A 17,793-nucleotide genomic window follows, 5' to 3' on the forward strand; every position below is an offset into this window, starting at 1 on the left:
TATGAAGCAAGCCGTCTAAAACTCATGCATTTAACAATTAAATATTTTAAATTTGCAAATGAGGTCCTTTTGAGATGCCCTGAGTGAACATGGCAGCAGTGCCACAGCACATCATTAAAAAGGCAAGTCACTCGGTGTCACATCTTATCCAAACGGGAAAAGGAGATGAGTCCCTATTTAACTCCAGATTATTTACAATCCTTCGAGTTAAATCCAAATATAGGTCAGATTTGACTGGAGACCTCTCGGGTGAGTGAGCGGATTAGCTTGAAGCTAATGACAAAACCTAACAAGTGACAGTTGCATATGACAAGAAGAACATCAAACACAGAAGTGTATGCATAAACATATACATTTATTTTTTTATTGTAAAACACCGATACATATTTCACATATTATCCATACAGTTGAGTATTCCCCGTCCTGTCGCTCGTTTTCTAACCCAGCCAACATGAAACTCTCAAGACAGTCCAGAATAGAGTAAGATATGCTGTGTAAAGCTCTTCCACAGGAGTAATACGTTTTGGCAAGAAAGAAAAAAAAAAACAATGAGACCAATAGCAAGCCCTTCATAGTAACCATAGTCTTACAAGCAGCATAATTCAATACATCGTCTATCCACCCCTCAAAATAACTCCCGTTCGTCAGTTTCACCTTCATCCGTCGTCTCGCAAGCGGAGCGCAAATGAAATTTAGAGCACTTGACAACAAGAGGTGTGACAAACCCACGAGAGCAGGAGACGTGTGCCGTGAAAGCAGCAGCTTCTTCTTCTGTGGTTGAATGTATAATCTACACCAAAGTGCAAATATATATAGATATTTGTGTGTATATTCATAGATTGATAACATACTTAGTAGACTACAAGATCTCTTGCAAGAAAGTTGAGGCTTACGAGTAATATGGCACATTTCAAGACCATGAATCAAACAAAAAGTCACAGACCTAACTAGAATAACAATATGCAATGCAAAGTTTACCAGACGTTAATATTGCAGAACAGTACATTTATAGAAGCATAACACTGATAGCATTATGATTATCCATGTAACTATATTTTTACAGTTATGCTATATGCGTCATTCTGTCCCATTCTGCTGTACATCCTTTACATCTCCACACTCCCACAAAGTTTGAAGTCTTCAGAGACAAAAACCCACGTTAAAATAAAGGTTTAAACCAGCTGACGATAACCACCGGCGACCAAGTACACGCCTTACAGCCCATAAAGACACTCTCCGAGTCGTGCGGCGCCATTAAACCGCAGAGTATGAGTATGACGTCGGGTTTTTACAATATGTACGTCTTCATAAACATCCAGTTTTCGTTCCGTTACGAGTCTTTAAAAGGAGAAGGCAATACACAAAAGCATGACTTCACCACGGGGGGGTCACACGCAAAAGTTTCCGCTCAGTTTGTATTGAAGGCAGCACTGTGACCCTGGACTAATTACCACAATGTTTTAGCATTATTATTATTATTATTATAGTTTTTTTCTTTTTAAATATTTACTCTATTTTGGAGCGATGAAAGAACACTCATGAAAGGAGATGTTCTCTGCATTTTAAACGCTGCCGTTCGAGGCATGGACTTCAACTCGTGTGCGACTAAAGAGACGTTCTGTCCTCAAAATTTGTGTCAGGTCTGGAGACGTTTGCTCCAAAAGGGCTCATGCAGTTATGCTTGGTCCATTCACTTCTGCTGGGACAATTCTGCTAGTATATTTCACAAATTGCTTCTGAATTTTGTTTGTTTTGATTTTTTTTTTGGTAAGAGATCACAGAATTTGACATTCTAATACTCTCTGAAGTAAACTTTAGATTTTTTTCTTTTTAAAGACAGAGTGATCTTAGTAGGACAAGCAATGTAAGAGAGAAAGAGAGATACAGGATAAGACAATCCTTCACTTTGCGGTCATCATCTGGACAAACTCTGTGAAAAGAGACAGAAAAACAGATTTTTTCTATTATGAAAGAATGTGCTGGTACATGGTTTTAGATTTGGCCAAACACTTTCTATGTTGCTTTTTTATTTGAAAGTTCATTTTCAAGTTTCATTTTCACTTGGTTCAAACTTTTAAATAAACTTTTAAATAAATGTATACACATAACAAAAGTTTGGGGTCAATAAGATGTTTTAAATGTTTTTGAACAAAGTCTCTTCTGCTCACCAAGGCTGCATTTATTTGGTCAAAAATACAATAATATAATGAAATATTATTACAATTTAAAATAACTGTTTTCAATGTTAATATATTAAACATTGTATTTTACATATTTTAAAATGTAATTTATTCCTGTGATGCAAAGCTAAATTTTTAGCATCATTACTCCAGTCTTCAGTGTCACATGATCCTTTACAAATCCTAACATGCTGATTTGCTGCTCAAAAACATTTATGATGATCAATGTTAAACGCAGATGTGCTGCTTAATATTTCAGTGTATACCTGAAACATTTTTCAGGATTCTTTGATGAATTTAAAAAAAAGAGAAGACATTTAAATTGTTACAAAGGATTTGTCTCTTTCAGTTCTTGCGGAATAAAATGATTTCTTCAAAAAAAAAGTTAACTGACCCTAAACCTTTAAATTATAGTGTGTGTGTGTGTGTATATATATATATATAAAATATATAATATAAAAATGCACTTGAACTTTACTATTTAAGGTTAAGCATTCAAAATAGCAATATTAATAGGAATGCAAGACTTTATCAGGTTCAAGTCCTTCCTATTTTTAGATATATCACCCATGTACTGTCACTGAATTACATTACACCATCACATTCTAGAAGTTATGTGTTGAACGATCAATGCAGGTGTAAAGAATGAATGCAAGACAAAACACTTTCTCTGGAAAACTAATTAAAAAATGTATTCACACAACAGGGAACATGAACAATCTCCATCTAAATAAAGTTTGTATAAATGTCATTCTGATTACGCAATAATCAGGGGAAAAAAACATGCGCCACAGCTGCTCACCTTCATAGTTGACTTGACCGTCTCCATCGATATCCGCCTCTCGGATCATCTCGTCCACTTCCTCGTCGGTCAACTTCTCGCCCAGGTTGGTCATGACGTGACGGAGCTCGGCTGCACTGATGTAGCCGTTTCCATCCTGAGAAGAGAATATTATCCCTCATCACACATCAGGTTCTGTTGTGGTGTCCTATAAATTAGGGCTGTCACGATTCCTCAATTAAATTAGAGTACTCGATTGAAAAAAATCCTCAATTGCAATTTACCCATGTAGAGTAACCAGCAAAAAGTAGTGCATAGGTCTGCACGATTATGGCCAAAATAATAATCACGATTATTTTGATCAATATTGAGATCACGATTAATTATCACGATTATTTGTTGATTTGAACCAAAACTAATTTTATTGTCACATAGGCTAATTATAACTGCTTTCACATCCATATTGTGCTACATTTCCTGCTAATGTACAAATATGTGCATCAAAATAAAATAGGTCCTTATTCACCAAAATTCAGTGCATCTCCTTAAAGAACAAAATAAAATTGTATTTATAATGAATATTAGGATAGACTAGAGATATTATCTTCTGTTATTATTACCGGTACCTATTATTACATGGCTTGGTTAAATTCTAATGTAGAATGCGGTCTGTTATTTCCTCTATGGTTATTTATTGATAACACACCACTGCTAAGTATAACACACTGTTGCCATGAAAAATAGAGCATTGCCATGGACACTGTGTTCTTCAACGGAAGCAATACAATCGTTTTAAATCAATAAACTCCTTTTTAAATCAATATCTTGTCAAATTATTGATTTATTTGGTAGGTAGCCATGTAATAAGCGGGATCTCGATGTCGGTCCATGAAGACATCCATGAAGCGCATTATTACAAGTTTAAACCATACTATAGCATATAAAGCATATTTATATGTGGCTACGTCTACATTAATCCGGATACATTTGAGTTGAGTAAAGAGTATTCCAAAAGTTTCTCGTCCACACAAAAATGTCGGAAAAACGCTAAATTCACCTTCCTGCACATGCCTAAACCCTCATAAAAGCTCACTGAGATGATATGCGGAAGAAGACATAATAAAGTTATCACGCAATTCTTCTGGCAGGATCATTTTATTTAGCGAAATCTCATTCACTGATGCGTCCAGGTCCAGGTAAAACGTGACTGCTTTCATATTTTGTCGCAGGACAGCAAATGCAAATATATTTTCGTTCATCTTTGCAGGACTGTGATATAAAGAATGTGCAAAGTAACATATTTGACCAAACTGTGTGAAAGAATAGCACATAACGGACACAATACCGGTATACACATGAATATCTATTGGCACAATATGGGTCACATGACTAAACATGCGTCATCGTTTTCAAGTGCCTCTGCTTTCACGGTCCACACTACAACGCTGTTTTAAAATGTATCCACTTTGGAAAGCGTTTTCAAAAAGCTTAGTATTTCTTCATATGCTGCGTGCGTTTGCAGTGCGCAACTGATACGCGGCTGTACCACTAACTCACTATTTGTATTTCAAATCCAGAAGTTATCAGCAACTTTTATTTTTAAAAAAAGTTGTCACCAGTACGATTCTCTTTGTACACATATACACTCTTTAATAGACGTTTTCACGTTTAAACAACGTATTATTCAATGCATTACTTCTATATAGATTATATATTAAGTTGCTCAAGCAAGTGGTAACATATTTACCCATGTACTTATATTAAAATCGCAAAATTTTTAATTAAAACTTAAAATTGACAAAAACAGCAGACTCATACATTTTCGTTTGCATAATTTAAATTTACATTTATTCATTTAGCTGATGCTTTTATCCAAAGCGACTTACAATTGCTATATATGTCAAAGATCGTATCCTGGTATCTCACAGTGGATTCGAACCCGGGTCTCTCACACCAAAGGCATGTGTCTTATCCATTGTGCCACCACCACCCCTAAATATTTATACAATAAATTTAGCATGTCAACAGACGTAATAACATAATAACAACAGACGAGTGTTGTTATTATGTCGCCTTGTTGAAGTAAATTGTAGTTTTCCTTGCTTTACCCCAGTCTTAAAGTAAAAAGATGACTGTGAAAAATAGTAGTATTTAATAAATGCATTTATGGTGATAACAATTTTATTTAATTAAATGCATTTACGATGAAATTACTACATTTTCATGTCAATTTGTGTTAATTTTGACCACGTACTATGCGGCGTCACTTTAATTCAGCGCGTGCAAAAAGACTCGTTGCGCAAACGATCTCTGCACTGCTGTATACGCAGCGCACCTGGAAGGGATCGCCGGACCACATCCGCGTGCAGAGTGAAAGCTCTAACATGTTAACATGGGTACGGGCAAAAAATACGCACTGCAAACGGAGTATGTGTGAAACAGGCGTTAGTGTGGACAAGGCCCTTAGAGCGGCTCTGGGGTGTCCAAACTCGGCCCTGGAGGGCCACTGACCTGTAGCTGCCTCAACACACCTGCCTCGAAGTTTGTAGTATGCTTAGTAAGACCTTGATTAGCTGGGTCAGGTGTGTTTAGTTAGGGTTGAACTCTGCAGGACAGTGGCCCTCCAGAAGCAGGATTGGACACCTCTGGACTGAGTGAACAAATGAACCTGAAAAGATTTCCACGTCAAGACCACACCCACCTATTACGCAATGGTTACGGACCAAAGGTGTTTTACAGCCAGTGCAAATATTTACAGAAATTGTGCTAGCGAGCTGTTTTCCAAACACTGAAACAAACATTTATTTGCTCAAATCTTGTTCGAAATTACACCCATTTGTTCTTTTAATTTGAGTCTAAAGAAGTCGACTTTCAGTCGTTTTTCTGAATAAGACCTCATCAAATTATCAAAAAATTTTATTTGGGTTTTTTAATTTGTTTGATTACTTGATTTTGTGTTTAAGTATCCAACTACAAAATGCCTATCCCTAGTTCAAAGCAAGAGGAGAAGCAATCAAGAGAACCCAAATGCAACTGAAGCCGTTTGAAGCACGCTCTTATGCCAACGGCCTGAAGCAGCCTGAGCCCACATGGTGAATAATCTAACCCACTGTCTGGAAAACACACCTGCACAGTCCTTACGCAACACTTCAAATGCAGTTTTCCTGGATGATTAGTCGACTAGAAGCCTTGTATGATGAAACCTGATGCTGCATAACAAATGACACGTTCACTTCAAGTATCTACCTTGTACATTCATTAGGATTCTTAATGATTGCCATTCATGAATCGGTTCAGTGCTTAATCTGGTTTCAACTTCATGGCAGCTGCTGTTAATGGTGACGTTTCCTCACCTTGTCAAAGACTCTGAACGCTTCTCGGATTTCCTCTTCACTGTCCGTGTCCTTCATTTTCCTCGCCATCATGGTTAGGAACTCTGGGAAGTCTATAGTTCCGTTGCCTGTGGAAAGACAGTACCATGTTGTTGCCATTTACCACAAGATTAAACGAAAAAAATAATCTTCATATCCTTGCACCAGTGCATCTGCTTCAGGCAATCCTCTTCAATATCGTTCAAAGTTTTGATGCCATGAACTTTGCAAACTTTAGCAAGCTTATGTTGAGATCTTCCGAAGAATCTAGAAGCCGGACAACTTCTAAACTATGGCTAGAACGACAAGACGACAATTGATGACAGTCTACCTCGATTGATTTGTAACTTCAAAATGGAATCGGAAATTCCTCAAAGGGGAAGCATTGCTGGAAGTTTGCGAGTGTATGTTTAAAACTGACATTAAACACAGCCTTGTTCTCACAGGGCGATCCTTGTCAATGCTACTCTTCCCTCATGAGAAAAACACCTAAAGCACCGTTCACATTGCCAGTGACATGCAGCGACACGATCCCATTCATTTCAATGGAGGGCTGGCGACTTCCGGCGTCAGAATGTGGGCGTGTCAAGTGACGCAACAAAAGTTAATAAATTTCAACTTTATGCAAATGAGAAGTGATTTTCGCGAGCGACAACCAATAGGAATGAAGACTTTCAGTGGAGCTCACGTCACCGTCTCGAGTGGCAACAGGCAAGACAGAAGAGTTGAGGGCGATTTCACTGTTTTATATGATTTGATTGTAACAACACATGGTTAATCTAGTTCATGATTTAATCCACTGATCACTGCTGTGGTAATATTAATGACACTCTCCAACAGCATAATGTTACTTTTAATTCTTTAAAGCCAAATTCCTAGTCAAATTAGAATGATATATTAGTTTAATATATCACTTATGATTGTATTTTCTATAGATATTGCCAGACGTGCAGTCAACCAATAATATTAGAGCGACAGCACTACGAACGGCCAAAAGCGACTGTGTGAACTGGGCTTAACACCTGCTTGATCTAGGAGAGAGGTGTCCAACATCCTGCAGAGTTTAGCTCCAACACACTGGCCTGGACGTTTATATTAATCCAGAAGACCTTGTTGAGCTGGATCAGGCGGGTTTGATTAGGATTGGAGTTGAACTCTGCAGGATTGTGGCCTTCCAGGAGCAGGATTGGACACCCTTGATCTGGGAGGGTATTGCATTGTAAAATGATATGGATGAAAGCATCTGCTACATAACTTTAATGGACTAACATAAGGCACTTATGGTATCAAACAGAAAGAACAGCGGGACTGTGGAACGTTACAAAAGTGTTCCTGGTCTTACCATCAGCGTCGACCTCGTTGATCATATCCTGGAGCTCAGCCTCGGTGGGGTTCTGACCCAATGAGCGCATGACTGTGCCCAACTCTTTGGTGGTAATGGTGCCATCGCCATCTTTGTCGAAGAGTGAGAACGCCTCCTTGAACTCTGTTTTGAATTACATACATGGTAAGTACAGTACATGTACACTGCAATGACAAAGGAGCTTTATTTTTGAAGTCTAACCCTCTTTGCACACTTTGGCAAGTAGGTCATCTTGGCACTCCTTGCATAAAGAAAATTTGCATTCTACCAACAGTTTACTGCAAAGAGTGAAAGTAGCATGGTCAAGCGTCAATCAGAACATAATATACCACTTATACTGCACAGTTACAGCTTTAAAGCCGCAAAATACACACTATTAACCATTTGAACTAAAGATGCACCGATTCATCGATTTTCACATGAACGGGCGGTCAGTCTGACATATGCCGATTTTTTGCCGGTCAAATGCACTCAGACGCCGCATGTTTAACATCGCACATCAGCATCACATGTGCACACGGAACGCACGTAAGAAACTTCATGAATTACGTCCGTTTCACACAAGCGTGAGCAGCGCACATTTTTTCCGACGTGCATGTTTATCAATAAGTACGTTCACACCGGGAGCAGCGCGTGAGCGTCAAGCAGGTCTATTTTTGCTGCGCTGCTTACACTCAATTAAAGTGAAAACACAAAAAAAGTGCCCAAAATGCACAGAATTTGCATGTCTATTGTGTTTTAACAAGAACTGGAGTAGGCGATGTCAGAAAACAAAATGAAGACTCAAATTATACAGAAAATTTACCAATTTAAATTTGTCTTTTATTATTCAGTTTGGGTAAAAATATATGGTGTTTGTTTTATAAAAAAAAATAATATGGAAAATAAATATTTGTGTGTGCTGTAAAGTGGTTAGAAAAAATGAAATCGGCTAAAACCGGTCTCGGCAGGTCAAACTCAATGAAAAATCGTAATCGGCCTAGAAAATTGTAATCGGTGCATCTCTAATTTGAACATTAGAGGAGTGCAGTCAGTGTCTATTCTGTACAACCACTGTACGGTCAACATCCCACTAGACCAGTGGTTTCGAAGGACAGGATATTTCTGGGACTTCTGCTGTTCAGCTTTTTTTTATTAACAAAAACTACACAAACCAATATATTACAATTATTAAATAAAATAATTGCAGAAGTTTCAAGAACTGCATGTTCTTCACGGTTCTTATCTTTATGACAAGTAAATTTACATGATTTTCCCAGTTGTTTCGGGGGACGTTTGAATTTTTTACTCGCAAATAGCAACTTATAACTCAGCAATTTATACCTAACATATTTCAGAGCTTGACAACGAATAACTTATGAAAATTATACATATTAATTACAGAAATTCTCATAACTTAAGATCTTTTCTAAAAATTGTGCTTTTAAAATTCCCTCACATATCCAGGTTTTCCAAGTCCGTGGGAACCCTGGTTTGAAATAAAAATTATGTTGCTAAGGGAATTAATTGAAATAGCGAGTCAGTTTATATCCTTTTAGCCAATTTATATTGTTTAGCTTATTTAATATTTGCTTTTTTTTTTTTTTTTTTTTTTTTAAGCCATCTTGCGTCCCCCTAGTGGGTCCCGGCTCCCTGATCGAAAATAACTGCACTAGACGTTTGTTCAGCTGATATTACTTGAAAATGAATCTCAAGAAAAATCAAGGGCAGTGAATAAGTCTGTCAACCCTCTTCCATTCTTAATCAAGCTGCTTGGAGTAGGCTAGTGGGACACCGTCTTAACATGTGCTTCAGAGTTATATTTATAATCCCATTTATCAGCACAATCTTTTGCAATATAAGCTTCTATAGGCACGTGATTGTCTTCTGCTGTCTGTGCGTACTGACGATCTCGTGCAAGACCGCATTAGTGGCCTTAGTGACCATTTTGAAGATGACTGTCAGTTCGCTCACCAGCAATCTGTTCCTCGGTCAGCTGATCTGCCTGCATTAGAAAAGAGAGGAAGAGAAAGTCAATCAGCTCAGTGCCACATCACTACAAGACAAGCTCCAGTTTTGCCGTGCACACACACACACACCTCTGACTAAATGAGTATAATGAAGGACGTGCATAAAAATACTCTTTTAAAAATATCCACGGATGTTATAATTAGACAGTGCCACTTAGGGGGTCATGAATGCGACACACTTAAAATGATTGCGCTTCTCTCTGACACGGAGTTCATTATTCAATTATTAAAGACGAGAGGATTCATCTGCGCACGTGCTTCACTCGCCGTGATTCAGCTGTGACTTTTGTGAGAAGTGCCATCAGGAGAACACGCTGCCTTGTATTCAAAGACGGGTGATTCATAAAGCTCGGAGCTTAAAATGGACAGGGTGTAAAATGAGAATACAGCGGACACGGGTCTGACTCATCCACATATGAGGCATTGACTTTAGCTTTAATACATTTGGCTTACCATTTGTGAGATGAGAAAACAGCGGATATAAATGGTTACCCCAATAACAGGCGTACACAAGCTCTAATCATATTTTGTACTGTAAAAGCGGAAGAGGAACTAGACTTTCTGAACATGACGCGTATGAGCTTCCTATGCAAACCTCAACATGCCGTTGTCAAATTGTTAGTGAAAATGGGGCTTTATAGTTCTCAAATAGGCATAGGGGTTAATGACACGATGCTAATGGATCTTTTAAGTATTTAAAAAAAAAAACGCAATTCATATGCAATGACTTGAACACACCTCTTCAATGGTTTTAATTTCTGTGTTAATTCATCTTGGTTTCTCACAAATTGTCTGCTTTTCTAGGCGAGTGAGGATGAACTGCGGTGCTAATAGAGTCTCATGAACATGAACGCACACCATGCACAGAAGAACAACAGCCAAGGTCAGGATTTTCATTAAATAATACATAACGTTTTGGTTTGTTTTCCACCAAACCCTATTGAATACACCAAGTACACTTGGAATACATGAGATGTCTTGCATGGGATCATTCTGTGATACTTCTGGATCTTTTTAAAAGCTTGGTCACTGTTTATTGCCACTATATGAATGAGTGCGAGAGGGATTTTTAAATTTCTCCTTTTGTGGTCCGAAAAGGAAAGAAGTGAATACTGCATTAGAACGACACTTGGGTAATAATGAAATGATGAGAGAAGAGTTACTCCGGCTACTTTGACGCGTGTATTGTGAGGGAGTGGCATAGGTTAGTTGTCACAACGAGCGAGAAAGGTTGACGTGTTCAATCTCAAACCTCAGCTTTCTGACGTATCAGACCTCAGGTGGACATGTCCTACAGGACCAGCTACACGAATGGTTAAATGCCTAGTTTGGATGCAGGTGGGCTGCCGTCTCTGTTGCTGCCGGCTAACATATTCTGCGCAACGCTTCCCAGGCCCGTTACCGCATTTCAATGACTGCAGCAATTACTGTGGATTAAGTGGAGCATGATGGGACAAATGTTTGTCATGCAACAAGAGTCCTCTCCAAGTTGCTTTCCAATTTGATGAGCAAGTGCGTGTGTGTGTGTGTGTGCGTGTGTGCGTGTGTGTGTGTGCAAGTGGACGTAGTGATTTTGGGGCCCTAAGCAATTCCAGGCATGGGCTCCCAACACACCAACTACGCACAAGTTATTTTACCTTTGTAACCCTTATTTTGCCACTCAACAATTTTTCTACAATTGTAAATTAACTGTAAGCCAAATCTTAATGTAATGTAATATTTTTTCATTGTGAAATAGAACAATGAAAAATGAATTCACAAATTTAAAAAGCTAAATTTACAAATGAACAATTAACAATGCTTAACGCCAAAACAATTTTCTACTGGGCCAGTGGTTTAAATTTTTTGCTTGCCCTGCTAAGAATTTGTATTGGCCCCTCCACAAAACAAGTAATAAATATGTAAATAAATATGTAAATGAAAGGTTATGACACCAAATTTTAGATACCAGTGACATTTCTCAATTCTACATTCCAATTTTGATTCCAAAGAAAAAACAACTGGCCTAACTAATCTCAAATATACTTCTTAGAGATAAAGTTAACCGGCGTTAATAAAATAAGAACAATAATAGCAATATCATATACAAAAGAACCAATTAAATAATCAGTACTTTTCAGTTTTTTCAGTTAGGTCTAACAGTAACGGTAGTGAATGCTGTGACTTCACCAAGTAGAATATGAGCCTGGATCAACTTCCTTGTTGATCCTGGAACAACATTCCAATCAACCAATCAGATTTGAAGGACGGGTTTACAGTTAGTTCAAGTTTAAGCTTATAACAAGGATTAGTTGCTTCTAAACAATTCCTATTTCCCTCTGATTTTAGGGATAGGTAAGGTTAAGGTAGGGTTAGGTTTAGTGGTGGGATATGGTTAGGATTATGTTTTTCTAACGCACATGTAGGAAACCTCGTGAATTACGGCCGTTTCACACCACAAGCGTGAGCAGCGCATATTTTTTGCGGCGTGCATGTTAATCAATGAGTGCGTTCACACCATAGTATGATTTACACTCAATTAAAGTGAAAGCACACTTTTGATGGACAAAATAAATATGATTTCAAACTAAAAGTGCCCAAAATGCACGTCTAGTGTGTTTTAACAAGAACTGGAGTAGGCTATGTCAGAAAACAAAATGAAGACTCAAAAATATTGATAGAAAATGTATTCATTTAAACTTTAGTTTTTATTATTCAGTTTAAGTGAACGTATATGGTGTTTTATAAAATAAAAAAAGCTGAGTAAACTAGTCAGAATATACAGTATAAGCTTTCTTTTAGTTTACTTTTATTTTCCCACACCAAGAGTAATTTATATAGTTCTATTTTATAGCGATTATCTGTTCAAAAATGTTCTATGCAAAATGTTCTATTAAAGGAAAGATAGAAGATAGATTATTAAGATAGATTGTGTGTGCTGTAAAGTGGTTAAAAAAAAAATATCGGAATCGGCTAAAATCGGTATCGGCAGGTCAAACTCAATAACAAATCTGAAATCGGCCTAGAAAATTGTAATCGGTGCATCTCTACTTACTTGGCAAAATCACGGCAACCATCTAACAGTAGTTTTCAGGTATATAAATTGAATAAAGTAAATGTAAAATAAAACTGAATAGTCTTCTCTCTTCCCTGTATAGGCTAAATTAAATCTAGATGTTATATTTAGCAGTTATTCAGTCAAGAGAAGTGAGTGATTTTTTTCTCTGTCCATTGTTGTTAAAAACATACAGGATTATTAAGCTGCGGTCACTTTAAGAGCTAATGTCCAGATCGAGTTTTCTTTCTCGGCTGTTCACGCTCACTTAAGCCATAACCGACTGTTTACTAGGATACTCAGCAAGACGGGCGTTTTCACATAATTTCATGTGAATTTGTCCATTCAAGCGCAAGACGACATGAAAGAGAACTTTCTGTGCACGTGCTCGGGATGTGCGCATGCACAAATTCTCACACAGTGCACGAGTACCAAATTGAAAATTTTCTTGCATCTTCTTGCGCTTGAATTTTTAAACTGGCAAGGCTTAGAAACACATGCAATTGATAAGCTTTCGTGGCAATGCAGCACCGGCCCGATTGGGTCAGTGACGTCCATCAATTGTCCTGGGGCCGTCCTTATCGTTGAGCCCTGACCAACTAATTAAACGGCCCTTTCCTAGCTTTCTCAGCCTTAGAAGTCACGCCCACGGGCTGTTGACTGAGCATCTGATGCATAAGGCACAGAAAATTAGAAACTCTTTAACGGTACGTTCACACGGGGCGTCAGCGTCAACGCTTCCCATTGACTTTGAATGGGTGACGTCAAGCGTTGCCGAAAATAATTGTGGATCCGTCGGCGGCGCTTCACTGGCGTTGCTCGCGGCAGAAGTTGAGAATTTTTCAACTTCTGCCGCGAGCAACGCCAGTGAATCGCCGCAGACGGAAGCGTCAGCCAATCAGGATCGCTCTATGCAAATACAGTAGCCAGGCGGCAGCCAATCACGTTCATCACATTCATCCTGTCATTCCTGTCTAATTTCATTGGCTGACGCTGCTATGACCATGGCGTCGTGCCAAACTTCAGCCACGCCTTCCGTCAAGCGTTGACGCTGACGCCCCGTGTGAACGTACCGTACACGACACAGATGAAAACAGCACACCGGCAGTGTTGATGAATGACAACACTGCTTTCTAGCCAAAACGCCTGATAGACACAGGGCTAGTCTCGCGTAGCCAGACCTTCAGACTGACGGGGAGAAGGTCCTAACTCCAAAGCAGATTTCGTTGGACAAAGACCACCCAAGGGGACGTCTGACCGACACAAAGCAACCAATAACAGTCCCTGCGATAACAGACAGGGGTCTAAAACTCCCATCTAAAATACCTATTTTAAAGAGTTTGTCGTAAACTACACATACTTTCAAAAATCGAATGTTTAGTTGATCCTGATAAGCGTTATTGTCACAGCTATAAATTATACAACGGCATTCTTCTTCCTTTAGAGGGTTTGGCGTCATTACGGCTTTGTTTCCAGGCGGTTCGTTAAAGAACGCCACACACACACACAAATCTCCCAGAAATGTAGAATGAAATCAGATGACGACATAAAAACTCCTTATGCTAACTAGCCCAAAGCTAGCCTGGTCCTACCAGACACTCGTACATTTCATTGTACAGATAGTCTGGCCACTCTCCATTGACCAGCGTTAACTTCCGTGAAGGTACTCTGTTGAAGTTTAAAACTATTGGATCTGCCATAACCAATCGCTAACGTTTGGTCGTGACGAAACTTCAACTCAAACTAGCGCACGACCTCAACGTCACCGTTCTCAGCCACTCCCTCTGTTCGCTGATTGGACCGGTAAAAAATTGACCGGAGAAAACCCACGAATATACGGCAAACCCAGACGTAGTTCTGAAGGAAAATTAAAATTGAGCGGAAGTACGTAGGAGGGCGGAGCCAGGCTAGGGGGTGGTGGGGTCAGAGCAGCAAATTTGTATGTCAATGGGCAACAATTAAAAAAAAATCCCAGGGAAATTCACGCATATGCAGAACCAATGGAATGGTCCACTAATCCCTGATAGGGGGGCCTCTCATTCGCGAAGATGTAGGCCTAACGTTAAAACTTAAATGATGATATCCTGAATATACAAAAAATAAATATATATAAAAATAATGATATATTATTTATAGGCTTCAGGGTATTTGTTTGGGCCCCCTGATTCCCTGGGGCCCCAAGCGGCTGCTTACCTCGCTTATTGGTTAAGTCCGCCATTGGTCTGCACTGCAGATTTAGTGTCAGCGTGTTGCTGCACCAGCTATGATTTGGTTCAATGCAGGGGGAAAGGGGGAGGGGGACAACCAGGATCCTTCACTGCAGTTCAGCCTGCTGCAATATGCAACCTCACTGCCCACTCCATTCATATTTATGCCTTACACAGCTATGATCATTTGGGGCTGCAAGATGCTAAACTGCGTTTTTTTTTGTTTTGTTTTTGACCAGACAGTGTGCAACAGCTACCCTACATGTTGCAACTTTGGCCCATACAAATGCAACAGCCTCATATCCGCAGGACGTTTGCAAACTTACTGAACGTGCATGCAATGCAAATATATGGAGGCAAAGCAAGCGATTCAGATTCTTCCAGAAATGAAGAACTTGAGCGCATATGCTTTTGCTGATGGTTATTTTTACACCACCACGCCCACACTTATCCTTCTGTTAAAGGCAATGAGCTCAGCCCATGTAAAATTAGCAGCCAGTCACTGTTCACACACACCGAGATGAGCAGAAGCACTGCGTGAATTCAACACGCATGATGCTTTACATACTAAACTCGCAATAAAGTAATGCATCCAACTAACATATACACTAAACTGTTAATGCTGTGGACAGACACCGTGCATGCTGTGCATTTCATTTCACATATGCATTCGCAACGACTAGAGTCTAATGTGACAAAAACAGCAAGTTTGTGTTAAAGAATATGCAAGAGACTTAATACAGAAACTGGTGCGCATGTGATTGACAGACTTCAGCTGGCGCGAGAGCAGCAGCGGGAACGCGCTAAAACGCAACGGAACTAATTTATTCATTTATCCCTTTCCAAAATGTCTTATGGCCTAATTCGTATTGACTGGTAACGTTATATGGTTTTCTAATAATATACATCACACATGTTGATGTGCATCTGTTGGGTAGCTGGCTAATTAGCAGTTTGTTTAAATAAAAAACATTGAAGTATAGCTTACACATTCAGTAAAGCTGAAACACTCGTAATACGTTTTATATTGGTAAAGAAAACGCGATATTATTAGTAAAACCATAATTAGCTGTCAAACTCTGACAGGATGCTAAAGTGGCTAAACCGTTAGCAGGAAAAAAACGACATAAACGTCAGGCTGAACTCACCATCGTTAAGCAATGTCGGTCCGGTAAATGTGTGTAAAATCAAACTGCAGAGAGCTGGTTGTGTTTAATATGTTGGCGTATAAACGCAGGACCTGTTCCTGTGAGTGAGCGAGTGACTGACCCACCGCGGGATAGAGATGTAGTGCTGCGCTCTGGCCTCATTCACACTGTATCCCTCCGCGCCAGCTCATCTTATTACTGCACACGTTAACTATGGCAAGCCGTTTAGACGTTTTTTTTTTTTTTTTTTTTCATTCTCCGGATATGAATGTGATATCAAACATTACATTTTCACTAGATAAAATGGTAATTCTGTATATCAGGAATTAGATTTCTACTAGTAACAATGGCCATTTTTGACATCAGGAATTACTTTCCACTAGTAAAAAATGTAATTCTTGAAATCAACAATGACATCATCACTTGCAGAAATACGAATTCTTGATTGGAATTTCAAGTAAAAAATCAAAAGCGTTTTTAGCCAGCTGAAAACACAGAGCTGCGGGCGCTTGAGAGCCTTTTGGCAGCGCAGTTTTTTTTTTCAGTTGAGACGCATCGTTGCTATGATACAGAATATCCGTTGGTCTGTGTGGTATTAGTCCCGCCCCTCCTCCACTGTGATTGGACGGTTGGCTAAAAAGTGACAGTGATGAGCGCTGCGTTTTACCCAAAGTTGAACATTCTTCAACTCTCGGCGACCTGTAAAAAACGCAGAGCTCTCAGCGCTTGAGCGTTAAATACTCGCTTAGTGCCTCGTTACGCTCCTAGCGTTCTAAAAACGCAGCATTCCCATTGAAAAAACACGCCAGCCGCGTGAAAAAACGCTTTGGTGGACACACGGCCTAAGGTTATCATATCACCTTACAGATATCAAGAATTGATTTCTTAGTTGAAATTCCAATTTCACATATCATAAATACAATTCTAGTAAAAAAAACATATATTTTTTATATCAATAATTGCGTGTTTACTTGGGCAAATGTCTGTTCTTGATATCAACAATTGAATTGCTACTAGTAATTTTTTTTAATTTTTATCAATATTGTCATGTTCATTTCTGATATAATGAATGTGATTTTTACTATAAAGCCATTTTAAATATCTGAAATTACTCTCCTAATTATTGATCAGAATGAAATACATTTTCAGATATCAGAAATAACAACTGGAAATGTAATTCCTGATTTCAGAAATGGTCATTTTAACGAGTGTAAATTAAATTGTTGATATCAATAACTCATATCTTGAGAATGAATAAAAGTAAAGACGGCTTGCCATACGTCGCAGGCTATGAGTGTGAGGATGAATCGTCAATGCGATGCCACCCACAGGCACAGATACATTTTTCATACTGAGGTTTATCTTCTTCTGCTTTGGTGGATTATAAATAACGGTGCGAATTAAACGAATTGTGGTGAGATGAAAAGTTTTAAAGTTATGACTTAATTATAATTATGACAAATAGCCATTAAAATGATGACATAGGCTACTAAATCGAAATTATGACTTTAAAAAAATCGTTATCGACAGTCATAATTTTGACATATTATTTTACACAAATTATATCGTGTTAATTTAACACTCTGGGTTTTGTTGTGAACTTGTAATCGATTTACTTTTTGTCAAATACAGTTCGGCACAGGCTGATAGGTCCTTAATTAACTTGCAATCACATCATTCTCTATAGGGCACAGCTGATT

At 38.7% G+C, this 17,793-nt stretch overlaps 2 protein-coding genes across 3 annotated transcripts in view; one reads left to right on the forward strand and one right to left on the reverse strand.

The window, feature by feature from the left end:
• The window catches only part of gab2 (GRB2-associated binding protein 2), a 508,732-nt gene that overhangs the window by 345,600 nt on the left and 145,339 nt on the right, over positions 1 to 17,793 (forward strand). The window lies entirely within an intron of this gene.
• calm3a (calmodulin 3a (phosphorylase kinase, delta)) lies at positions 335 to 16,238 on the reverse strand (the record flags this gene model as incomplete). Of its 2 annotated transcripts, XM_079608834.1 has the most annotated exons (6): positions 335 to 1,930; positions 2,983 to 3,118; positions 6,315 to 6,421; positions 7,675 to 7,818; positions 9,649 to 9,679; positions 16,094 to 16,238. In XM_079608834.1, 6 exons carry the CDS (start codon positions 16,094 to 16,096, stop codon positions 1,902 to 1,904), a joined length of 450 nt encoding a protein of 149 aa, XP_079464960.1. In that variant the 3' UTR covers positions 335 to 1,901. The 2 variants fall into 2 exon arrangements, with proteins under 2 accessions (XP_079464960.1, XP_079464959.1); XM_079608833.1 differs by lacking the exon at positions 16,094 to 16,238 and having other exon boundaries at positions 9,649 to 9,685.

The sequence above is a fragment of the Phoxinus phoxinus genome (genome assembly GCF_949152265.1).
Source record: "Phoxinus phoxinus genome assembly, chromosome: 4".
NCBI lineage: Eukaryota > Metazoa > Chordata > Actinopteri > Cypriniformes > Leuciscidae > Phoxinus > Phoxinus phoxinus.